We start from the raw sequence: 27,388 nt of genomic DNA, 5'->3' as shown, positions 1-27,388 counted from the left end.
TCCTGTCTGCTGGAGCTTTGGGAGGTATTTTCTGTGCGCCACACACCAGCAGAGAACTTCAAGCAGGGCCTGATCAACCAATAGGGTGACCAGGCTGCAGCCTGGGGCGCTGGGTCCCGGTGGGCGCGGCGCTGTGGGTATTTTTTTATTTTTTTTTATTATTTTTTTCCTTCATTTATTTTTTTCGGGGTGGGGGGTCGCCGCGGGGGGGTGGAGGGCTCGACGATCAAAAGCATTGGTGGTCAGTGGTTAGCAACACACAGCCAATCGCCAGGCTGCCTGTTGCTGTGCAGGAGACAGGAAGCAGGATGTCTTCACTTCCTATCTGCTGATCTGAGGAGAGGAGCGAGGCTGGCACAACTACAGGTAAGTGAAGGGGGGGAACTGCACTGCATATCTATAGGGGGGGGGGGGAAACTGCCCTGCATATCTATAGGGGGGGGGGGGGGGAAACTGCCCTGCATATCTATAGGGAGGGGGGGGGGAACTTCCCTGCATATCTATAGGAAGGGGGGGGGAACTTCCCTGCATATCTATAGGAAGGGGGGGGACTTCCCTGCATATCTATAGGAAGGGGGGGGGGAACTTCCCTGCATATCTATAGGAAGGGGGGGGGGAACTTCCCTGCATATCTATAGGAAGGGGGGGGGGGGAAACTGCCCTGCATATCTATAGGAAGGGGGGGGGGGAACTGCCCTGCATATCTATAGGAAGGGGGGGGGGGGGAACTGCCCTGCATATCTATAGGAAGGGGGGGGGGGGGGGGACTGCCCTGCATATCTATAGGAAGGGGGGGGGGGGGACTGCCCTGCATATCTATAGGAAGGGGGGTGGGGGGGAACTGCCCTGCATATCTATAGGAAGGGGGAGGGGGAGGGGGGAACTGCCCTGCATATCTATAGGGAGGGGGAGGGGGGAACTGCCCTGCATATCTATAGGGAGGGGGGAACTGCCCTGCATATCTATAGGGAGGGGGAGGGGGGGGAACTGCCCTGCATATCTATAGGGAGGGGGGGGGGGGACTGCCCTGCATATCTATAGGGAGGGGAGGGGGGGGGGGAACTGCCCTGCATATCTATAGGGAGGGGAGGGAGGGGGGGAACTGCCCTGCATATCTATAGGGAGGGGAGGGGGAACTGCCCTGCATATCTATAGGGAGGGGAGGGGGAACTGCCCTGCATATCTATAGGGAGGGGAGGGGGGGGGAACTGCCCTGCATATCTATAGGGAGGGGAGGGGGGGGGAACTGCCCTGCATATCTATAGGGAGGGGAGGGGGGGGGAACTGCCCTGCATATCTATAGGGAGGGGAGGGGGGGGGGGAACTGCCCTGCATATCTATAGGGAGGGGAGGGGGGGGGGGGAACTGCCCTGCATATCTATAGGGAGGGGAGGGGGGGGATGAACTGCCCTGCATATCTATAGGGAGGGGAGGGGGGGGGATGAACTGCCCTGCATATCTATAGGGAGGGGAGGGGGGGGGATGAACTGCCCTGCATATCTATAGGGAGGGGAGGGGGGGATGAACTACCCTGCATATCTATAGGGAGGGGGGGGGAACTACCCTGCATATCTATAGGGAGGGGGGGGGGAACTACCCTGCATATCTATAGGGAGGGGGGGGGGGAACTACCCTGCATATCTATAGGGAGGGGGGGGGGGAACTACCCTGCATATCTATAGGAAGGGGGGGGGAACTACCCTGCATATCTATAGGAAGGGGGGGGGAACTACCCTGCATATCTATGGGGGGGGGGGAACTACCCTGCATATCTATAGGGAGGGGGGGGGGAACTACCCTGCATATCTATAGGGAGGGGGGGGGGGAACTACCCTGCATATCTATAGGGAGGGGGGGGGGGAACTACACTGCATATCTATAGGAAAGGGGGGGGGGGGGAGTACCCTGCATATCTATAGGGAGGGAGAGGGGGGACTGTCATGCATATGTATAGGGAGGGAGAGGGGGGACTGTCATGCATATGTATAGGGAGGGAGAGGGGGGACTGTCATGCATATGTATAGGGAGGGAGAGGGGGGACTGTCATGCATATGTATAGGGAGGGAGAGGGGGACTGTCATACAAATCTATAGGGTGGGAGGGGGGGGCTGCCATGAAAATCTATAGGGAGGGAGAGCGGTTGATATGTATGAAGGAGGGCAGAGGAGGGGGGCTGATATATGTGACTGGGGGAGTTTTGATGTGACGGGGGGGGGGATAGCTAGCTAGCAGAGTGGAGGTAAGGAAAATAGCTGCAAGGGGGATGGATGCAAAGTGGGAGGTAAAGAAAACGGCTGCAGCAGGGGTTAAGGAAAATGGCTGTGGGGGGGGGGGGTGGGGGGTCGTGGTTAAGGAAAATGGCTGCAGGGGGTATTTAAAAAATAGAGCAGCTTTGGGGGGCAGAATCTCATGATTGTGTGGTGGTCACATGGGTGGTCTCAGCAATCACTAGAATACTAAATATTAGTGAGATGGGGCTGGTAGAGGTTTGTATTTGATTGACAACAAATATTCAGATATTGCTTATATATGCCTGTCCAATGGGGTACTTTTAGCTGGCCATAATGGAGTGTTTTGTTTTAACTAAAGGGCCTAATCATTCAGGGTTTGCATTATAATACATTTTTGCATTTTCAAAACAGGACGCCAACTTTCCAGAAGCCAGCGAGAGGATAACAAAGTTGCAAGAGAGAAGAGCAAGAACAGGTAAGAGACAATGGCACAATCTGTCTAAATTTGAATGCTGGAGAATACACCTGAACATTCATATTCAGGAGTGTTCCTATACACCTATATATTCGGAGGAGGGGGGGGGGGGGCGCTGCGGCCGTATTAGCCTAGGGCGGCCAGAACCCTTAATCAGGCCCTGACGTCAAGAGACCATTAAGGGGAGACAAGCTGGGGACGGCCTAGCGATACACAAGCACCAAGGACACCCCAACAACATGGCCCAACGTAAACACAGTCATACCCCATACTGGATGGGGCATGGACATATCTCGATTCACAAGAGTAAAATATTGGTAGGTAGGATATTGTTTTATGACAATTACGGACTCCACATAGAATTACTTTAAGATTGTAAAGATAGGCTATGCGCTTTTCTTTATACAACAGAATGATAGGCTAGGCTGGGCTGGGCAGGGCAGGGCGGGTTGAATTTAGCAATTTAAATAATTGCTTTCATACAAGAATATTTATTAGATGAACACAGAAATCATTTACTTTATTGGTGTAAATCAAGTGTCTTTCAACTCGCAATCCATGAGCCAGATCAAGCGTGGAAGGCCGCAGCAGCGCCCGCAGGGTTAATAATTCACTTACCAGTTAAATCTGTACCGCACCGCTCAGAAGTAAATCACGTCTTCCTCCCTTAAGCTCTAATTGAAATTCAGTAGCCATGTAAGAGTCTCCAATTAAAAGAAAGAAGGGAAAAAAAAAAAAAGACTGTGCGGAAGTGGTAATTGCAATGTGTTTTCTTGGTCAATTAGACTGTAGTCTCTCTCTGCTAATTCACAAAAGAAAATCCACTGTATCACAATGACAACTGTCTCATTTCCAAATGATTTGTCTCTCGGGGCACAGGCGCAGGGGCTCAGATTTCCCAGACAAAAGTTTGGTTTTTTTTTTAAAGCCAGGGTTGCTCAGAGCAATTGATCCCGTAACCTAAAACTGGCCAGGTTGAGCAACAACTAAACAATAGGATAAGGGTGGCCATGTGCGGAGAGAGGTGTAGTTTAGAGTCAGGAGACAGCCAGCCGGGCTGGCTGTAATCTCATCATCAAAACTGCTACCTTGTTCAGTTTCTGTTTAGTGTCACCAAAATACCAGGGAAGGGGGAAGAAAACAAGACGGTGAATGGGACTTGAGATAACATGCATTGTTGCACATCGTAAAGATCTCAGAGCAGAGCCAAAACCTATTAATGCTATGACTGGGGAGAGCGCAGGATAAATCCCCACAGACCATCTCTTCTTTATCATGTGAAGCAAACAAAACACACAATCTGGTGGAACACAAAAAAAATATGTTACAATAAAAAACACATGTATTGCATAAGCATGATGCTGATCGACTTCACCCTATTATACGTACGACAGTGTGTCTGCTTGTCCCCAGTCATCCTTACTGTGGGAACATAACATCTCTTTCCCGACCTCATAAATGGCAATCTGATTAATTCCCTGGATCATCCACCCCAATACTGCAGTCTAATAAATTAGAGCTGTAAGAAAGGCCTTCGTTCCACTTGTAAAGCCGGCGATGTAATATAGTCTGACTACCCTTATGGTGCAGGACAGCTTTCTATGCTGGTGATGTTATAGTCTGACTACCCTTACGGTGCAGGACAGCTTTCTATGCTGGTGATGTTATAGTCTGACTACCCTCATGGTGCAGGACAGCTTTCTATGCTGGTGATGTTATAGTCTGACTACCCTTACGGTGCAGGACAGCTTTCCTATGCTGGTGATGTTATAGTCTGACTACCCTTATGGTGCAGGACAGCTTTCTATGCTGGTGATGGAACTATATTTCTCTAGCTCTGTCCCCTTGTCACAGTCATCGTAATCATCCCTACTGTACGGTGAGTTATACATAAATGATAACTTATCATACATGGGAAAACAACCAGGACATACCAGGATGACTGTCAAGGTGCAGACAGGTCCTAGGTATGAGAAGGCATTACACAAATCTTTGCATTTCATCATCGGTTATTATATTTGTAAAGAGTACCCTAACCATTAGCCATATTATTCAATCCCACGCCACTGGGACTATTCTGGCTTTCACTAGACTCCTATTGTCATTTTCTCCTGGAATAATTATTCCCCTGGTTGCTAGAGGAAGTACCCTGCTGCAGCCAAGCTATCCTGATCTGGCATACACCAATATGAGACTATATGGCATATTTACAGGGGTGTGTAGCCACCCTGAAACTCTTACTTCTGTCTTCTTCTGTGACCCAATAACCTACCCCAGGTTTCTGCTCTCCCATGACTGCGCTCTTCTCTCCACTGGCCCAACCAGTGCCTGCTCAGTAAATCTGGGTACACACTACAGGGTTTTTGTCCAAAAATCGGCTCAACCAGGCGACATACAACCGCTCGTTCGAAAGTTGGGTCAGTGTGTGTAGTGACACGATGGTCGAACGTCTGCCCAAATGGACGATTGTCGCCTCATTTGGTTGGTCGTACCGTTCAATATTTTCATTCCAATCTCCTTTCCGTTGTGTAGGGTGTATAAATTTCCGACCGATCCACAACAATCCTCCAATACTTCAGTGTGTACAAAATTAAAATTATTGCTCACGACAACACGGCTGTAAAAAGTCGCTAACGGGTCGGCCGCTCTTCCCTTTATCGTCTAAAACAAGGCTTGTGTGTATGCAGTCCGTGAACCGAGCGATCGGACCATCGATCGGATGTAAAAATCGATCGACATAAAAAGTTGGTGGAGAATTCTGTAGTGTGTACCCAGCTTAAGCAGCAAACTCCGTGCCATATTATCAACGGCCTTTAGTTTTCCCCGACGCTCACTCAGATCCACTCACATCTTGCACAGCAGTATTCACGATTGTTCCAGAAGTGGATACACAGAACAAGATGTACACCGGGTAGAACCACTAATCATTTAACACATATTAAGCTTGTGTAGATGGACATATATGGTATAACTCAAATGCATAGTTTCCTGCACAGTCATAGCTATAAACGCAAATTCCCTTGCCCCCTTGTCTTTTATACAGAACTGGGTCTAAGAGAGCAACATTTATGTAATGTACTAAATGGTTGCACATCTTGGTGTGCATTAAGAGACTAAAATGAGAACTCCAGCACTGGATGTGATAAATTTGGGATATGTGCTCAAAATGTGGCAGCAATGTCCACTTCCTTGGAGAATTTGGAAAAAGGAAACATGTTTTGTTTTTTTTTTTCAAACTGTGACTGGCAGTGGTTATTTGTATAAATAGCATGTCCCCTTGATGTAGATTATTGGGCATATAGGTATAGAATCCATCATGCAGAATGCTTGGAACTGAATATTGAGTACTCTGCTAAAATTATACCAATTCACATTAAAAAAAAAAAAAAAAGATACCCCATTCATTCTTCTCCCTAATTTTAGCAGTGCTCCTCAGAGTGACTGAAGAATGGAACAGTCAAGTGATCATGTCTGTGTGGTAACACTGATTAACTAATCTCATACCTGTATTAGAGGCCATATTGGTGGCCTGTACCCTGAGCACATTCCAACATTTCCCGTAATACAGGGTGGTCCATAAGCGAGAAAATACCCTATTAAGATGGAAATGAGTAAGGAACTATAAATCCAGTAGCCACACATTATTTGGGTGTGGTGGGAATCTATTTAGGGTATGTGTCCAGTATGGCAGCCATCATGAAGTTGGCCATCTTGGATGGAACTCTAATTTAAAAAGTGTGTTTCCACACTTATGGACCACCCTGTACATTACCCTAGGCTACACCAAGTCATAAGACCCTTTGCTATAGTAAAAACTATTAAAAAAATAAAAAAAATAAAGGTTATAAGGTTTGCACGAGTTATAAGACAAGTCATTACTTGGTGTACTAAATAGCTGTATGCCCTCTGTAAATCAGTGGTTCTCAACTTTTCATTCTGAAGCCCCCAAAACATAAAGAAAAAGAAAAATCTAACACTTATACACAAAACTATTTTTTTTATATACATACTTGTGAACATTGTAATCCATCCAAGGAGATCTACAGGCAGATTTCTGCCCCGTCTCTTAAGGTTCTGTCTTTAATGATGAAGGCGAATGCTGGTCATACAGAGGCCTGTAACCAGTGTTCCCTCTAAGCTGAGCAATCTGGAAAGGATAGAGTTAAACCTATATCTTACTAGGAACCATCCTGCAGATTGTGAATGCAAACCTTTCGGGTGGAGCCCTCATTAGAGTGACCTTTTAACTCTTTCCTTTCCAGATTGCTCAGCTTAGAGGGAACACTGCCTGTAACCTGGGCTGACCTGATCCATTTCTGATCCGGTAGTTCACTCTACACAGTGAAGCCTTGCTAGAGTGCCCTGCAGACTACAATACACATGGAGCATTTAACCAATAACCAGATTTACCAGACTAAAGAGCAAGACAAAAATTCCAGGTATGCCGACCATTTGGACCATGTAACGCAATAGCTACAAAATTGGAAAAACTTGGCAAACATTTACATATTGTAGAATACTTTTACACTTTCTTAAAATTCCTTAATGTTGCTCAAACCACGATCTATACTACACATGCCGGAAGTGACATCAGTGTTCCCGCCACAACATAGGGCAAGCAAATACTTTGTGCACAATAGTTACAGAAGATAATTAAAGTCTCAGTCAGGGGGACATGGAACCAACTGAGAAAGTGCCTTTTGTGGCATTAGGTCTATGCAGTTACCATAGACCTTGCCCCCTAACCACAGTTGTACTTGCCCCCTAACCACAGCTGCACTTATTACATCAGAGCTGCCAATCAACCTCAATACCAGGCATTTAAACTTCAACTATTACAATGACGCCTTTAAAACAACAAGAAATGACTGGTGATATGAAGAGTTACTGTGTCAGTCTTGGCTGCTGTGTGCACCCTGTATACCGTTCTGCTGATGGTTACACAACGTCCACTATGAATATAGCGATACTGAATGATATGGTTGTCCACTTTGCACAGAACAGCTTCTTCAATTAGCCCTGTTCGTGTCTTAAGACGCTGTTCTCTTATACCCTGTTATTCTTCTACTGGTGATGGGATACAGAAACAATTCTAGTCTAAATAGCCCTGAACAATTTAAAATCCAGTGCATCCTATGTGAAATGCCTCCATATCCCAACACAATATTTAAGAATGTCAACAGCAGCAATATAATTACTATTTATCACCAGTTCTTAAATCCTATTACAAATGCGGACAGTCCAAATTAAAATGTAACCAGTGAACTTATTTGCTTTGCCAACATTAAAATACTATGACGTTGTTTGAGTACATAGTGTAATATGAAACAGGGAGGATATCAGAACACACTTCTGACATTGTTATAAGCAATCAGTGTTTAGTCAATGCTCGTGTACAAGACCTAATATTTACTCTGTAAAATGTTTATATAGAAAAGTTGACCAGTAAGCAGTGAACATGTTCATTAAAAGAAGTCAGGACAATGAGGGACATTTGTGAAAATTGGTGGACAGGAAACTGCAACCAAACAGATATAAGTTTTCATTTTCTAAACTGCCCAGGTAAAGACAAAATCCGATTTATTGCTACAGCTTACAAAGCAGATTATAACTGTCCCGCGCTGCACTGCACTTGACTAATGTTTAGTTCATGAGGTTTCATTTGCATTTGGCTGACAGGATGTACCGCAGAGTGTAAGGACCTTCCGACACATTTACATGTGTGGGACATATGTACGTCACATGTGATGTGTATCTAAAGACTACAGTAATATTAATGTGTAAGTAAATGTGCAATGAGCTGATGGATATATCATGGGCCCGATTCATGTTTAGATGCAAGTCCTTTGGCGTAGCATATGTTGTGTGAAATACAAGGTTCTCCCTCTCCTCAGGTAAGAAGTGTCCTCTGTCTCTGTCAACACTGCAAATGTGAGAGAAGCAGCAATTAGAAAAAAGTTAGCCTGTAATTACATGCCACCAACATATGGAGTGGGGCTGTACAGAGAATATTTAAGCATTCTCATCTTTCCCCCCCGACTCTGTGGAGGAAACGATCAAAGTTGGAATTGAACCCAAGAACATTGCGCTGCGAAGCAGTAATGCCAACCAATACATTGTATGTTAGACAATAAATGTAGATGTAGTATTGGTGCAAAGGTAGAGTAATTCATAGCAACCAATGTTATGCACAATTGTGCTTATTAAGTTGTCATTCATATAATTAAAAAAAACAACAACATCTCAGTGTACAGAAGGGTAGTCCATGCATCGTGATTTGCACATGAAATTCAGCTAAACAATTTCTGAAACACAACTTCTCCCTAGCAATGAGCTTCTAACAAATCATTTTAGAGAACGAGCTCCAACAAACAGAGGAATAATGTATCTGTTAAATAGTTGTAATAGGAAAGTCTCTCTCACCCATAAATACACCCAAAAGACATTAGATCCAGCTTGCAAAGAAAATCTAAATGATAATTTAGTAACCCATGGGGGAGGCATGTTTCCTCCTTAATTTGTCCCCGATATATGAGAGCAGAACACGGTATCTAATACATACCGCAGCTAATGAAGTACATACCAACTGATTCCTATCACTTATCTTACATTACATTGGAGAGTGAATTATATCATTTCTCCAAGCACTAATGTGGGAGAGACTAAGGGGAAAGGTTATGTGTACAGGGTGGGTGCCTAATCTCAGCTTTGATTGCTCAGTGTAAACTGGGTCATCATGTGCAAGCTGTTCACAAACTGCCACAGGGACATACAAAGAACGCCATCATTAATATATCAAATACAAAACCATTTCTCCAATTCCTTTATGTTCATCAGCTTTCTCTCGGTGAGCATTGTATAGTGCACAATTCCTTCCTTTATGGCAATGGTCAAATATTTGAAAGGCAGTGAACACCTTCATTACAAAACACTATGCGCAGTGAGGTGGCAATGTGTACGAGGTGGAGGGCAGAGGAGGTGACGTGATGCAGACGTGGGCACGCAGACCTGGCGGGACGGCTGTGGTCCACCGCCGACATAGAGGGAAACCTTCCGCAAGAGTAACAGGAAAGCAGAAAATATATCTGCAATTATCCTATTACCAATGACAGAACATGTCAGGATCATGTCATGGACTTTCAACATGGTGTTAAATGTGTTCTAGGCACATGGAAAAAAAACAAAAAAAAAACAAGAGTAAGTAAGGCCTTTTTAACAGAAATCATCAGATTACTGGCAAATTATTTCTGGATAACCTTCTAATTACTGTTCTGCAATAGATCTGTAAGAAGAAAAAAAAAGAAGTTACAGAATGTACTGGATTCTACCATTGTATATCATAAAATGCAATTTAAGTCACATGGCGAGTACACACTACATGTATTGCCTTGGGGTTGTCTGTAAACAGACAAGATATGAAAAGACTGTTTTTGTTATTCAGAGCCTCAAGACAGGGCACAAGAAAATCTTTTATAACGTAAATCAAAGCCTGCAAAATAAATTGATCATATTATTTAATATATCAATTTGACCACTTCCTATGATGTAAAAGGAAACTCCTCATTTAATCATGTCTAGCATCATGCAGATTTATTTCCATTGCCCTAAGATACGATAAGCTTAGGTCTGTGCATTTGGGTACAGCTGTATAAACGCAGATACAGTAAGGACATAACTATCTGCCTGGAAGATAAATATTTTCTGAAGGTGGAGCTCCCCTTTATTCATACAAGATGAGCATTTAAAATTACCTTCCGGTTATTTATACACTGCAATCACCAGATTGTAAACACTAATGAGCTTTTAAAATCTGCATTTATCTTATCTACCTTGTATGTCCCTATTTTAAGTATATTCTGATTTCCCCACTGTCCAGCCCGCAGTGGTGCCTTAGAAAGTTCTCCAGCTATGACATGATATTATTATAATTGTTTTCTATTTCTGATTATTTCCTGTTGGCTGCACTGATTGTGGAAAGTCCTCCATGTAATTAGTATAGCCTGTTTGGCTCTTGATGACTTTAGTGTCACAAGTTTTTCGGGCACAAACCAGCCCACACCAAAGGCTAATTGGAGAATACCCAAGGCATTAAAGCAGGAAGTGCAAGAATCTTAATTTTTTATACTGCATGACAAGTACACATAGCACAGAATTACCCATACCTACCAACTTTTTTGAGTTGGTGTTTGGGAGTCTCTCTGTGGCAGGTGGGCGTGCGGGAGGCGGGGCTCCAAAGTCGCATCATTTTGGCTACACCAAATGCTGCGATTCCCAAGCAATCGCAGCTCGGGCAGATGCAGGAGATTTCCATACTCTCCCGAGAGTCTGGGAGACCCACCCGAAATGCGGGAGTCTCCCGGACATTACAGGAGAGTTGGCAAGTATGGAATTACCCTGTTGGTCACCAGTCTTGTCTAAAGGTTCACCACTGGTCTGTGACATGCTCTGAAAGCACAGAGGCATGTAAATGGCACACACACAGTGGGTGCTCCAGAAATGATGCAGCTTATTAGAAGATTTTTTTTTTTTTTTTTAAGACAAGAACCCTCTGTATATAAAAACAATACAATTTTCAGGGTTGCACATTAACGAGCATTCCCTCAGAACAACTAAACAACAATCCACATGCAATCTTGTCTGTAGTACAACTAAATCTATTACAAGGTTATATTTAGAACTATAAATCTCGGCTAAACGTAAAGTAAAACATTGTTGCCGGGTAACAATACCGGTAGGAAGGCTATAAGATTTCCCTGGTATGTAGACTCACAAACATGATCCCAAAGAGATCTAAAGCGAAGTGACATTTCAGCAATTATAATGTCAACATTAGCACACCTCGCAGAACTGTGCCGCAACGCCTGCTCCCCTCTGTGTCACCGAGCTCCTGACTGTACGCGCCAGGTTAGCTTTATTTCTCAGATGAATTTGGAAGATAAAAGACACGAGAAATTCCATGAGAAAGGGCAGGAAATTGTGTCATTCCTTCCAATTTACTACAAGACAAGAAACACTAGCCAGCCAGCAGGACTGACCACAACATGTTATAATGAAACGTCTTCCAACAGCTAAATATTTAGCATTATACAAAAGGGATGTAGATCTCATTAACTCATAAGGCTTTAGGAAAAAGCAGGAACACTAATGCATGCTTTAAAAGCATTTAACGGGTTTTCCACTGTTAAAAATACAATCCATTGTACTAGTATTACATGAGAAATAGGGAGTGCTGCACTCTAACATTTTACAAAGGGCGGTAACATGTTAGGATGCAATGGAGGGAACAAGAAACCAATCATCCTACTTTTTGCTCTCTTCAAGCGTCAGTAAGCTGCTGAAAGGCAAATTAATACCTTATAGCTGTGTACAAGATCTAAGACAGGAAAGTGCACAAACTAGACAAAATGAACATATAAAAACAGGTGAAAAGAGAAACACAAAACAATGTTATCTGTATGTGGTTAGAGTATAAGGATGGCACTATGTTGGCATCTTCGTGTTGGCAAACTGATGCCCACATTTACTACTCCTGGATGGATGGACTACCCACCCACTCCGGTATCTACATATCAGGGGCATGGCTGCAAACGGTTTCTGGTGACTTTTAAAGTGGGCTTGATGGGTGCATTGAAAGGTCTAATATTACAAGTTTTGTTTGTGTAAATCAAAATTACAATGTACATTTATAGAATAAAAAAAAAAAATGCATTCTAATATCGTAATTTGTAAGACGCCACAATGCTCTGCAGAAAAAACAGGACATGAAAACAAAGGGTATGGAGGACCCTGCTCGTTACAGAGCTTACATTCTAAGCGTAAGAGGGAACAGCAGAAAATGAGAAAATCAGTTGTAAAACTGTGCTCCTCCATTTCTGCCTTGTACTTCCAACTATTTTAGCTTCACCATAATGTGAATAAGCCTTTGATGGAGAAAGAGAGTACTGCAGACTAATGTAATATCAATGTTATATACCTCCCAATATTTGGGTAGGTGGATTCAGGACTGGTGGCATGGCCCAATTTTCCGAGGGGAGTGCCTAGCACTTTTGAAGTTTTAGGCTGCCCCGTCTTCTTCACTCCCCCCAAACACCTTCATTGTGCGCAGGGCACCTGTTCCCTGCCACGCAGAGCAACAGTGATCAGAAGAAAAACTTTACAACATTCCCACCCAGCGGGACAGAGCTGTCCAAATCAAAATGATGGGACAGAGCCCTCAAATGGGGACTGTCCTGCCTAAATCAGAACGTCTGAAAGGTTTCTAGGATGTTATCTTATGACCATTCACATCCAATCATAAGCCATTGTTATACACTGAAAGACACCCAGCGATTTAAGGACGTCAGAAGGAGCTTGTCAGGAGCAGCGAGATTGCTCCCGCGGATACATTGGGGTTTAGGGTATAGAAAAACCAAAGTGTAATCCAAGCATACTAAGCTCATATTATTAATTTTAACATGCTAGATCAGTGTTTCCAAAGCCTAGTCCTCAAGAACCCCTAACAGTGCATGTTTTCCATATCTCTTTGCTGGAATACAGGTGTATTCATTACTTACTGACACATTGACAAAGATCCCCAGGTGGTATAATTATATCACTGGTCACCCGGAAAACCTGCACTGTCAGGGGTACTTGAGGACTAGGGTTGGGAGACCCTGTGCTAGATGATTAAAACAAAAAGTATGTATAATAAAAAAATAAATTAATAAGGCTACAAGCTTTGGCTGATAATTGGGAACCGCTCAGTCTACATTTTATAGTTATTCCGATAAGTAGGGCAAAGTGCCGTGACAGCAGGAATTAAACATGTGTGCATGTTGATATATGGTTAAGATTCATTTAATTTCAGATAATAAAAAGGCAGAATATTTACAATCAAATAAAAACAGAATTAAGGTTTTATTAAAAGCACTAACAGTTTTTTTTTTCTCTTTGGCAAACTTAAAAAGGTTATACAAAGTTCTAATTTTTGGAATATCAAGATATCACAAACGTCGTTTTTCCGCTTAAAAAAAAAACCCCAGAACTTTTGGGAGGAAATAAAAACGAGCATGAAAGTTATTTTAATGAATAATCATGATAGATAAAAATAAGAGGAGCAGGAAGGGAACATTACTCACTGCATCATTATAATGAAAAGGTCTGTAGCACCGAGAGCCGTCATTTAATGATCAAATTGATTTTTATTTAGCTTTATTACACAAAATGTCAGTTCAGTCATTACATGCCCAATCGGTTTCATTTTCCTCTTTGATGAGAGCTGGGATTCTGATAATTTGGGTTTAAGGATAATATGTAACTGGAGACTTTTGAAGACATCATAATGGAATTCAATTGTCCAGACATAATAGGCAATATTTTCACATTTACCGGCGTTCTCTGGAACAACCCTCTATAGTGCAGTACACAGGGACATTCCCCTAAGGTCTTACTCTTCTCACTTGTATGCAAGATGCAGTATTAACATCCAGAATAATTACAGGATTATTTTAAGAGTCAAACATGATCCATCTATTGGTTTTATCCAACAATAGTTACAAAGTACAACTTTTCCACTATAGGGCTGCTCCCTTAAGACATCAGCGATTACATCTGTATACTAGACTTGATCAACACCATGTAATATAAAGAGCTCTGCATGACTTGATGCACAGTAGAAATCTAACAGACAGGTTATTATTTAGTTGTATAAAAAAAAATACACAAACTATAGCAGTACATGCAATTCAAGTTGTCTCATATGAAAGCTAACTTGAAGGAAACTCACACCTTTATGTGCAAAAGTTTCAGGAAGATGATGGAACTAAAATGTGATTTTGGGGAAGACATTAAATGCTGCATTACCACAAAGTAAAATTAATTTGCCAGTCCTGTATTACAAAAACGGAAAAAATATATAATAATAATAAATAATAAAGTGACCTGGCACATGGAAATTTGATATTTTCAAAACAATGCAAGCTTTACTATCATCATTTATTTATATAGCACCACTAATTCCGCAGCGCTGTACAGAGAACTCACTCACATCAGTCCCTGCCCCATTGGGGCTTACAGTCTAAATCCCCTAACACCCACAGAAACACAGACTAGGGTCAATTTGTAAGAAGCCAATTAACCTACCAGTATGTTTTAGGAGTGTGGGAGGAAACCCACGCAAACACGGGGGGGAACATACAAACTCCTCACAGACAGAAGTGCTAGCCACTAAGCCACTGCGCTACCCAGCTACCAGATCATTCATATTACTTGTTTGTGAATCTACACTCACAAAAACCAAGATAACTGGACATGCGTAGTAAGATAAGCTGATTGATGGATAGGAATTCATTTTTAACCATCTGTTTTGCACCTGAATCAGTCTCTTCTTGTCCAAACATGCACCAATAAGATGGAAAATAAATCAAGGAGACCAAATATCTGTTTATACCAAGCTTTAGACTTCAATCTTGCTACACATCATTCAATAAGGTCAACCAATTTGATTGTTTTCGAAAAAACATTGACCCTATAATGCCAATTGTAAGAACTACAATCAGATCTGTCTCATTAAACCATGAATGAACCTGGCTGGGAAGGTCAGCTAATAGCAACATCAGAGTATGTAAAAGTAATGTCCACCAGAATACTATCCGTGCAATCTATTTAACTAATTCAATTTAACCACGTCATTCGGCTTGTTCACATCAGTCCGTTTCTAGCATGACGGTCTTACAAGCTACCTAATGTGGAACTAAAATTATTATAAAAAGGGGAGAGAAAAATCTATATAGTGTCACTAAGTCCTGTTAGTACAGAACAGATAAGATCACGATTGTGGGGGAGGCACAAGGTCACTGAGCTCTGACTTGTTCCTGAAACTTTTACACATATTCATGAACATTTACAGTTATCTTTCATATAAAAACTTAAGTATTCTTAGTTTATAATAAATAATAATGCAAAATGCAATGTTGTATATAGTACAGGTAAAAAAAATAAAAAAAAATAAAAGCGTGTCATGTTTATGCTTTATAAAAACAATACTGGAAAGGTTCAAGCTAAATAAAAAAAATAAAAAGGTAATGCACCAATGCGGACAAATACTCGCTGGGCCACATAAATCGGGAAATGTAGATATGGTGGAGACTATGCCAATAGGTAAGAAAATGAAAAAAAAAAAAAAAAAAACATTGGTGCGGAAACAGGCCCAAGAGATCAAAACTGCAGAAAAATAAATAAATAAATAAAATTAGATACAAATTCAAGCTTTAGACTGTGGTCAATTGAGGTCTAGACAAAACCCTGTGTTTGTTCACCGAGGAGTCTCCAGGCTGCTCCAAGTTTGAAAAGGTAATTGAAGTCAGTCTATAATTACTGGATTAGACACAGATGGGCTCTGTACATTTCAAGGGGGGAGAGGACTGTTTTGATTCATTTTATGATTGCATGTAAGGTCAGACTTTTCAAAATGCACTTTCATCTGTTAAATGGTTTCCCAAGCTCCCTGGGGTATCTCTGTAAAAACAGTGATGTTTTAAGCAATTTGGGTCTATCAGATCCTGTCTTTGAATGTAATATGCCTGCCGATTTTCTGGTATTATAAATGGGCACGTAGGTTAATTGTTACATCTTTCCAAAGTCCAATTTATTTAGGAAAAAAAAAAAAAAAAAAAGGCAATATGTTAATTCTAAAAAATGTATTTTAAAAAAAAAAAAAAAAAAGTTATGTAATTAACAGCAGATTTACACTTCAATATACCAGAGTTGTACTCTATTTTTTATATATAGATATTAACAAAATACATTATTCTATAGTAAGATTTTAATGAACATTATACCAAAAATGAAGCGCTGAAAGCCTATCGAACAATAAATAAAACCCCAACAACATTTTCCTGCTGTACCTAGACATACATAGAAAGTAGAAATTGCAAAAACGAAAGGAAAAAAAAAAAAAGTGAATTCCGAAGTAAGCACAAACTAAAAATAGTAAAATACCAGTTGAGACCACAAGAGGGCAGATGTGGATAAACATGGTGGTGATGATTTCCCAGAACAATGCAAGTTAATTATTGATCTATAAAAAAGTTCAATGTAGTTAGGATTCACTTTAAAAAAAACTGTACTCTGCCTCATTATGCAAAATAGGAAAAAATTTGCATAGTAGATAAAATATTTACAACATACTAATAGACAATTATTGGAATGCATTTTTGATCAGGAAAATACATTTAAAGATGGTGCGTATGAAAAAGGTGAACAGACTGGAAAATATACTACCAACTTTCAGGACAATGAAAAGGTGCTTAAACATCCAGACTAGCCTTGCATTCATATACAGATTGTGTTAAGCTGGGTACACACTACACAGTTTTCTTCCAATAATCGGCTAAATCAGCCGACATACGACCTCTCGTTCAAAAGTCGGGTCAGTGTGTGCAGTGACACGATGGTCAAAAGTCTGCCCAAATGGACGATTGTCGCCTCATTTGGTTGGTCGTACCGTTTAATATTTTCGTTCCAATCTCGTTTCCGCTGTGTAGTGTGTATAAACTTCCGACCGATCCACAACAGTGAGTATGAAATTACAATCATTGCTCAGGACAACATGGCTGTAAAAAGTCGCTAAAGGGACGTCCGCTCTTTCCTTTATCGTCCTAAACAAGGCTAGTGTGTATGCAGTCCATGGACCGAGCGATCGGAACATCGATCGCATGTAAAATCGCTCGGCATAAAAAGTTGGTCGTAATTTCTGTAGTGTGTACCCAGCTTTAGTCACCAGTAATAGCATTTCTTTACATGTAATCCCCCCACCCAATTATAAAAATGTACTATTTCATTGTCCAATAGTTTATGTATCCAAAATAGATGTCAAACAAAATAAAAAACAACATATGCACAAAGGCCAAAAGAGAACATAAATGTAGAACAAATGGGAGCAGCAATTTAAAACAAACATGACAATGTAGTCACATTTTTATTATTTCATGTTCCAATAGTAATTCTGTTGAACAACAAGTTGTATGTATACAATTGTTTAATATAGAGTGGTGTTTGACACCACAAAAAACTTTCTGCACCAGTTTGTGCTGTTGAAGAGTTTGTCCTAAATGTGGCTATTATAACCATAGGAAGAAAGAAAGCACTAGGTGTCTACACAACTTTAAAACAAATCCTCACAAGAAAGGTTTAGTGATCTCTTTATAATTTGTGCGCTAAATGATGAGCAGGGACAAAAGCAGTAAACAAATGCTAAATATATCCCACAAACAGCTTTGAAGAGACACACCTTGATGGATTCATAAAGAAATCAGGCAGCCACCCCTGAAGGCGTACACACTAATTAGTGACAAGTTGTAAAGTTGGATTCTGCTTCCACTTCTACAACCAATAAAAAAGTTTTTTTTTACCTCTATTCCCCAAAGATTAGTCTCAGGTGGGAAACAAACACAAAATAAATTCAAATGAAAGCCACCAGCAAGGTACCGTTTTTAAATCTTGTGTGATCTACAATAATTAAGCTAAATTATACGTGTGAAACACTTCGGGCATATTTGTTAACAGTGGTGCAAAGGAAAAAGCTGCATCACTCGTAGCAACCACACAGATGTTTGGATTTATTTTATAAAATGCACTAAAAATTGTTGTATAAGATAGGATTAGATACATTACATATTATTAAAATGATGCAAGGTTTCAAATCAAGGCTGTTTTTTTCTTATTAGAAACACATTTGGCAGCTCCAAACAGAGTAACTACTATTTAGTGAATAGCCTATAACAAATAAAACGTTGTTCCTTAGCCGGAGCGCTCTCAGCAGCGGAAGAGAGAGGTTGTAAAATACGATGACTGAATAAATGACTATCAGATGCAATGTCTTCAACTGCTCAGAACCCACCAAAAATATGGTTTAAACGCACATGCATTGTTTTATTGGTTTAGCTACCGTGAGTGTTATGCAGCTGTGAATATAAAAAGAAAATATTCTATATACACCATACATGATTGGAGGATGACACCATTGACAAATCTCTATCGCCCATCCTCCAAAGTGTGGATTTCTGAGATATTGCTTCTTTAAAAAACTTGTAAGTGGACCCGACAGGACCAATCATTTTCTATAAATGGTATGTATATACAGTCACACACACAGAGATATCAGTAATGCAATCAGGTCAGCGGATGGCTGCTGGTAGCGCCCAGTTCCCCTCCCCCAATGTCATCAGAACAAACATCCAAAAGCTAGAAGTAGCCTCATCAGGCTGTGAGCTGACAGCATAAAGCTTTGCCTATGACACCTGTGGCTAAAAATTATTGGAACCGTAATAATACTGACAGCACGTAAAATATTTATGAATATCAGATAGCAGGTTGGGGAGATATTTTTTTTTCTACTGCATAACTGCAAGGAGACACTTGAAACCTATTAACTATAAACCTAAGAAATTTAGCTAATACTACTATATATATATTATATATATATATTTTAAAATCTTACAAGTATTTACATATGTCAATAGCATATATAATCTAATTATATAATTGCTTATCTTAATTATCAATGGAAAACACCTAAGTGGATTTTTGTTAAGAGTTTAAAATGTGCAAAACAGACTAGAAACCTAGTCAGCAAAATAAAACCCATATTCTATCTGTAACCGTCTTCTATATATACGTCCTATACTTTGTCATCTTGGGTGAGCCAGCCGTAGCAAGTCCTAAAGCTGGGTACACTACAGAAATTTCGACCAACCTTTTAAGCCGACCGATCGCTCGGTCCATGGACTGCATACACGCTAGCCTTGTTTAGGACGATAAAGGGAAGAGCGGTCGTATGTCGGCTGATTTAGCCGATTATTGGATGAAAACTGTGTAGTGTGTAACCAGGGCCGGATTAACCCGAGGTCTAACTGGGCTACAGCCCAGGGGCCTCGGGCATCCAGGGGGCCCTTGACAGAGCTCAGCAGAATTATTGATCGGGACAGGAGCGGGGGCACCCCCGGCCCGATCAATGCTGAGCTCTGTCACTGCAGTCCTCCTTCTCCGGCGCTCAGTAACCTCCTTACTGAGGAGATCTCACGAGAGAGTGTCACGAGATCTCCTCAGTAAGCAGCTTACAGCGCGCCGTGGAAGGAGGACTGCAGTGTCAGGAGAAGGTAAGCGCTTGGGGTGGGGGGGGGGGGGTCGGTCGTCTAACAGGGGGGCCAGTCTGCTAACGGGGGGGGGCCTCACAGGGGAATGGGAGCCCCCTTAGCCCAGGGGCCTCCATTCCGTTAATCCGGCCCTGTGTGTACCCAGCTTAAGTCTGCGTCCAGCTCCTCCGCTGCGCTGCAAACCCCATATCACCAGATTCAAAGTGAATGAGGTCAGCAAGATAACCCGGTGGAGGGGAGCGGCTGTGTCATAGCTGGTCCAAGGAAAGGACCGGGAGGAAACTGCTGTATACACTCTACTATATATAATAAATATTCACTTCTATTCTGAACATGTAACCCCTAAAAAAGTGAACTTGGTCTTATAAATATAGAAATTCTTTAAAGAGCTGTGAGGTCCGACTGAGACCTACTCAGCACTCTCTTCCCATTAACCGTAGTAAAGGGTTTTCAACACATTACTGGGCCATTTTATTTGTACTAAAGAGCTAAAAATTGACCCTTCATTGAGGCAGATTTGCACAGAACTAAAAATCTCACAGTTGATTAACCACAAAGTCGGCTCGGGTTTCCAGGGACGCAATAGACATTTCTTGACCATGCAAATGCTGTAATCCCTGCAAAGATCAATTTAATGAGCCTTGTGACCTGTGAGAATTAAAGGGGTAAAAATACAAGCTGGATGCCATTATTTCAGTAGCAAAAACATGACCGACTCCCAGATAAAACGAGGAGTGCTGGCATTTCCAAAGCTCCACAGGGCCAAGAAAAATAATCTAATTGCTAAAACAGAGCTCGAATTACTGACAAATTGACCCGTTCAGTGCTGGACACAAAAGTATAGAAAGCAACGGTAACTCCATGTATTCTCCAATTATTGTGTATGAACTCCATGTATACAAACAGGCAGATCCAAAATAAAGGCAAGATTATAAACTGCACTAGATGAAAAAGCTTTGTCCACAGGCTTACAATCTATTAGGCAAAAGTATTGAAAACTTAATGCTGGCTAAACGGGCTACATTTTTGAACAAGCACTGCTAGTTAGGCACACCTCCCAATCCACTACATACACCTCTCTTTGGGACACCCACAGCTCCCTTATATCACAGGCACACGGTGCTAATGGTCATGAGAGGACAGCGCAGTCACCGCACACTGGACGCAAGATTTAAACTCCAGCTCAGTATGTAAATCGTGAGCATGGCTCCAGGACAGGTTAGATGAGCAGCTCAAGTCAGTATCCACATCCACTACATGTAATGAGCTAGGATAGGTTGATCCCAGCAGCACCAGCAGGGACTAGTGAAGAGGTATACAAGACGGTCTACTTAGTAGGTGTTGTACAAAGACTTTTAAACCGCACATAAACCATCATTTCACATTCATATTTCAAAGGATGTGCATTACAGAGCTGAATAATACGTATTAATCTTACCTAAATATAAAAAAATTCCACCATGCTCTCTCTGCTGCAGGTTGCAATATTAGAGGGAGATGTTTCTCTAACACACAGTGACTGACAGGTTGGGAGACTTGCATTGTAGAAAAGTACTGTGTGGGGTGATAGATTCAGTTACTTATATAGCGCAAATTTTTTCTGCAGCACTGTACAGAGAGTATTTAATCACGCACATCAGTCAGACACTCACACATAGGGTAAATTAACAGACCAATAAGTTTTTGGAGCGTGCAGGAAGAAACCGAAGCACATGTAAGAGACCCACATGGGCAGAATATACCAACTCTACACATATGTCCTTGGTTCAAAACTGTGCCCATGACCAAGCACTGTGCAGGGCCACGGATGTTACCGTAGCTCAAATGACTGCAGTCTCAGCTTTTCGATCATAACCCATTAAGACACATTTCGATGAAGAATAATAATATTACGGTGATACTTAATAATTGCAAAAAAAGCTGAATATTTACTGAATCAACGTCGATGCTGGAGTTGCGATTGGTGCTGATCAGAACCATGAGTCAAGTCAGGGGAAAGCTGGCAAATGTTAGTCCAGGAGGCAAGACTCGGCAGTCTGTTTTAAAAAACGGACAAAAAGGCAGGTGGCCCGGTGACCCAGCCCAAGATAGCCCACTATGGGACCGGCCCAGGGGGCAGATGTCCCCCTACCCAGCCAATCCCTGAGTCAAGTTCCTAATGAAGTCAAATGAAAGTGAAAAGGCCCCCAAAAAAAGCGTTCGCACATTCAGTTATTTAAAAGTAGACACTGCTCACTAAAAAGGATTTTAGGGGGCTGACAGACTTGCCGGGGAAGACAATGCTAAAGAAACAAGGATCACCTGTGATAAACAAAATCTTTCCATAACAAATACGTTGAGTCTTTACAAAAAGAACCTGAACAATATTGAACTGAACTCTTGTTTACGGTCACAATTACTACACATAATGCAGAGATATCGCTGCAGATTGTCCTTCGCTTACCAGGACTGCATTGCGAAAAGATGCAGTCAGAAAACAGCTACAGTTTCACATACAAAAAAGGTATATCTAGGGTCAAAATAATAACACAAAAACAAAAGACACGTTTCTTGGGCAAAGACTACTTTTATTACAGGTATTATTTTAAGATGGAATTATCATCTAAAGGCTAACATGCCTAACAGATGTAAAAACACCACAAGGGTGAAACGTCATTGACAAGTATTAAAAAGGACAGTCCAAATGATACCACCCACCCAGAGCCTTTGTGATCTTCTAGCACTTATGTCCAAAAAAAAAAAAAATACGTAGTTGGGAACCTTAAGTAGTGCTTCTTGAAAAATCGCCCTTTCACAATGACTGACAGGCCACAACAATGTGATAATGGTTTGCATTAGGGTGCTCTGCTACACATGTTTCCAATTAATAGATCGTACTCAATGCAGACAACCACGTACAGAACACAACTCCCATGTAATTCCAGAGGGCTGACATTATCTGCCAATATTACACTGATCCACGCAGCTTGTCCTCTGCCGACACTGTCATTACAAGGCATAGTGCGGTCCTACCTTTATTGGCACTGTGTGGCGGTCACAGTTAACTTAGATATGTTATATTGTTAAGTTTCATTGAATAGTGTAACGGAGGGATAAAATAAAAAAATAAATAAAAAGAGAACACACCACAGGTAGATGTACGAGCATGAAAATAAATACAAACATAATTTTAAAGGGCAAGTCACCCCAACAACCGATGCTACAAAGTAAAATGTACTGGTCAGTCTTACACTGGGTACAGATCTAAGCATTTATTGCGCAGATCACATTATTCACAACCGCTTGTTCAGATATTGTAAGTGTGTGCGCTCCTACGGACATGTTCTATTGTACCGAAACACATTGCATCCGCTGATTCGGTTTTTCAAACTTCGTATAAGTGACAATCTATGATGAAACAATGTTGGACATATGTGGAAGTGTGTACGAACTCACGATCGTCTATCCAACACTTTTGCCGATAGTTCAACATATTGCAGCAGTGTAGGCAGATATCTGTAACGTTTACAAAATCACAATCGTTTCAGCAGATGGTTATGAGAGATGAAGATCACAGATCTGAAGGTAAATTGTGTACGCACGAATCGGCATGCTCATCAGGACTTTCAATTGTTTGCGAAATAGTTACAGAAAATGCATACGTGTGTACCCAGCTTTACGCCGACTTTTCACTGTGTAACAGTCTTTGCACCCTGCTCAGTCACAAACACCAAATTCCATTAGACAGTATATGTAAAGGTGCCAACATAGGACAAAAAGCTTAAATGGAAAAGCATGCATACAAGTTATGTTTGCCGTGAGAAAAACTGATCAGATCTATTGTGGGTGAATTCTCCAGTCTGAACAGAACATTCTTTTTAAAAAGCACACCAACCATATTTTTTTTTTTATAGCTTTACCATATATTATCTAATTGAGCTATAAAGAAATAAAATATTTTTAAAAATATTTTATATAAAATGTATCAAATTTGCACAGATAAACACTACATTCGGTGACATTCCCTACTACAAACAGTCATTAAACAGCCAATTTAAAGGAGAAAAATAGGAGGGAGTATAGGAGAGTCTGGGATAGCTGCCTGCTGTGTGTCCCCTACAGAAATGTCTTCACCAAAAACAGAACTTAACATATAATAATATTTACACACTAACTCTCCAGTACGCAACAAAAATAAAAAAATAAAAATTGCGGCCAAGTATAGCACTAATGATAATAGTGCCATCTTTGTCCCAAATTTCTTTTGTTCTAATTATAAGTTTTTAGGCTTTTATACGGATCAGAGGCCTAGGTACAGACGGCTGCCTTTGATTCAGTGCGCTGATTCACTTATTGTAGATTTTGTTGTATTGGTTTAAAAAACCTGAAGTTAGTGTGTCTAAGCACAACAAAATTCAGACTTCTACTTTGCCCCAAAGCGAGGAAAGTTTGATTGAAAGTAAAATAGATACTGTAACATAGAAAAGGTGAGTAGATTAGAAACACTTCCAAGTATTTTAATGGGCTCAATTCACATGCATGCTTTCCTATATATTATAGTGGGCTGGTTGCACTATAAGGATTTTTAACTAGTAAATTTAAGCAGATTTCACAGCAGACATTTTTAAAACACATAGGCTGGGAAGCGTAAAGGCTCCGGATATAACATGGTAAATCCAGATCAGGTCAAAATTTTATTTTGAAACTCAAAATGTCCTATTTATATTCTGTGGATCATTTCCACCTTTTTTTTTTAAATGTTTTATATAGCCACTAGTGCACTGCAACAAATGTACAATGTTATTCAGAAGACAAAATGTTTTAAATGGATGTCTCCAGATTTAACACAATTTGTTAAAATAAATGGATTGTATTCTCGAGCCAATTCTAATCCAATGAAATTATCAGGATTTTAAGTTAGATAAACCAACCGCCGACAACTGCCTGACTAAACTGTTTAACGCTGGTCACCAGTAAGAAGTGCCGTCCTCAGACAGGACATGTTAGGACTTTAAACACAGCAGCACGAGCTGGATGACACACTGGGTATGGCGATATCACTCGCATGCTGCCTGGCCAAGAAGGTGGTCTTGGGTAAAGATATCTCCAGATGCCTAGTAGACAAAATGAGCTTAAATGGTACAACAGATTAGAGTAAAGTTATTTAAGAGCAGACATGTCAACAGGTCCCTCTAGAGGTTTGTTCTTTTCACCAAATAGTGCCTTGTTTTGTTTATATAGAAAGTCCAAGATGGTGCTTTCTATCACACTAGTGGCAAAATTTGAAAACACAAAAACTGCACAGGGGAGTGGTAACTTCAGGCCCTCTTCTAAAGTTGAAGGGCCCCTCTATCGCTGACCCCTCAGAACTCTAAGGTCAAATAATGCCTTGTGCAGTGATGTGACAGGATGGACCGCCTATGCCACCCTGTGTTGTTTCTGGGAATTGGTTGGGCTTACTTTGCCACCGTTCCCTTTATCACAACTGCGCCCACGACGCAGTAGGAGGGGCTTACAATGCTGTCACCACTGGACTCCTTAACGGCATCTAGAACCACGTTCCTTCTCGGTAACTGTCGCTGCTGGTGCACCTGGACTGGTCCCCCTGACCTCTTCCTAGAGATCAGGGTTGCAGTGGATGGATCCCAACTGGCCTATCAAACTGGCGAGAGCTACTGGGTAGTGGGCAGAGCGGTGGTACTGGAAAGGTGGGTTCAAACCTCAGAACAGCCGGAAACAGATTAGGTTTGGGTCTAATCTGTAAGTCACAGGAAATACAGCAGGAAAGAAGTTGTCAAAACATGATCTTGAAGCAAGTGATGTTTATTGGCTCCAGTGTCTTGATAAGGACAGTTCACACTGGTTGAAGATAACAGTGATCAGAAAGTCAGATGGAACAATAATGATACATTTCAGTACAAACTAGTGCTGTTTTATACACTTTTGGACACAGCCTAGCAGGGAGTAAGCCAGCCCCCTGACCTCTTTGCTGGCCCCAAGAAGTCGGAGTTATTTTTAGGAACAGGATGCAATAGGTTTCCCCAAAACATGGATTTAAATGCAATGCAAAGTTAACAAAATTTACACTAGACTGCTATATCCCAAAACCTTATAAAAGGTTATAAATTCAATACAGTTGCAATGGTATAAATAAGCGGCCTGCACGGTTTCCTTTAAATAAATGTATACAATGAGCTATTTATAAGTGATCCAGCCACAAGAATGTAATAAGCAAACCTCATAAGTTGTCTCATTCGAAGAGCAGGGCAAATGTTTCCTAACCAAAACGCTCAACATTTTACCTAATAATGCTCTAATGGATTAGTATGAGACAGAATGGCAGGTGGTCTTTAAATATGCAGGATTTTATTACAAATGGTCTGCATGAGGCAGTTCTCCTAGGTAGGTGTTTTACTTTTAATAACTTACTATATTATGGACAAAGTTTAAAAAAAACTGATGTGACACATGCTGGTGCAAAAAATAAAAAATAAAATCTCTCCCTCTCCCAGGATATATTATGTAGCAAGCGAACAGTCAGTACTTGAGATTGATGTGTTGGAAGCTGGAAAAATGGGCAAAAGTAAGGATCTGAGCGACTTTTCATAAGGGCCAAATGGTGATGGCTAGATAACTGGTCTGAGTATCTCCAAAACGAAGAACAACCGGTGAACCGGCAACAGGGTCATGGCGCCCAGGGCTCATTGATGCGCTTGAGAAGTGAATGCTAGCCTGTTCCAATTCCACAGAAAAACTACTGTAGCATAAACTGCTGAAAAAGGTATTGCTGGCTATGATAAAAAGTGTCAGAACCTACACCTATATAAATAGCTGCTGCTGATGATGAACTGGACTATGGAGCAATGGAAGGTGGCTTAGTCTGATGAATCATGTTTTCTGTTACATCATGTGGAAGGCCGAGTGCGGTGTGTTGTTTACCTGGGGAAGAGATGCCACCAGGATGTACTATGGGAAGAAGGCAACCCAGCGGAGGCAGTGTGATGCTCTGAAGTGACAAATGAATATACCTTTAAGCGCTAATGATTCTCAAACATATGTAGGAATTCTCCTCATAATAGATAGAAATAATCCACAATGAGACTGCAACAGAATAAAACAAAACATACACAGGGTAGTACAGTGTGAACAATAAGACAATGTGTGAATGTCCCACAAAGGCGAGTACCTCTTCCAAATGCATGCAATCGTGATTTCCCTCCTCTCCAGTGATACAGCCACGTCGGGGAATTCCCTTAAGAAATATGTTTACAAGATATCACTGAATATCGGGCATATCAGATCATGAATGAAAATAATTTCCTTCTGTACTTCCACCTTCACTATCCTCCAATATTCCCCATGTGTAGACAAAAGAAGAGGATAATAAAGCATAATAGCATTTATTGCCAAAATAAAAAGATACACATGGTGTCCACATTAAAATAAAAAAATCAGTGCCATGAAGGCCCCAACTCGCAACTTACAGGACTAAAAGGATTTGATGCCAACATCTTGGTGTCAGATACTACAGGACACCATCAGAAGTCTTGTGGAGTCCATGCTTCGACGGG

At 41.3% G+C, this 27,388-nt stretch overlaps 1 protein-coding gene across 2 annotated transcripts in view; it reads right to left on the bottom strand.

Moving 5' to 3' along the window:
• STX18 (syntaxin 18) overlaps positions 1-27,388 on the bottom strand; it is a 108,037-nt gene that overhangs the window by 60,389 nt on the left and 20,260 nt on the right. Inside the window, exon 1 of one of the 2 annotated variants that reach the window (XM_075194653.1) lies at positions 21,771-21,853. The exons of the other annotated variant lie outside the window; for it this stretch is intronic. Within the exon in view, the coding sequence (XP_075050754.1) occupies positions 21,771-21,818 (48 nt within the window). The 5' untranslated portion in view covers positions 21,819-21,853. Of the gene's footprint in view, positions 1-21,770; positions 21,854-27,388 lie in introns of those variants that run through there. 2 annotated transcript variants of the gene reach the window in all.

This window comes from Mixophyes fleayi, chromosome 1, assembly GCF_038048845.1.
Source record: "Mixophyes fleayi isolate aMixFle1 chromosome 1, aMixFle1.hap1, whole genome shotgun sequence".
Classification (NCBI taxonomy): Eukaryota; Metazoa; Chordata; class Amphibia; order Anura; family Limnodynastidae; genus Mixophyes; species Mixophyes fleayi.
This window is presented reverse-complemented; position numbering and strand designations above follow the sequence as displayed.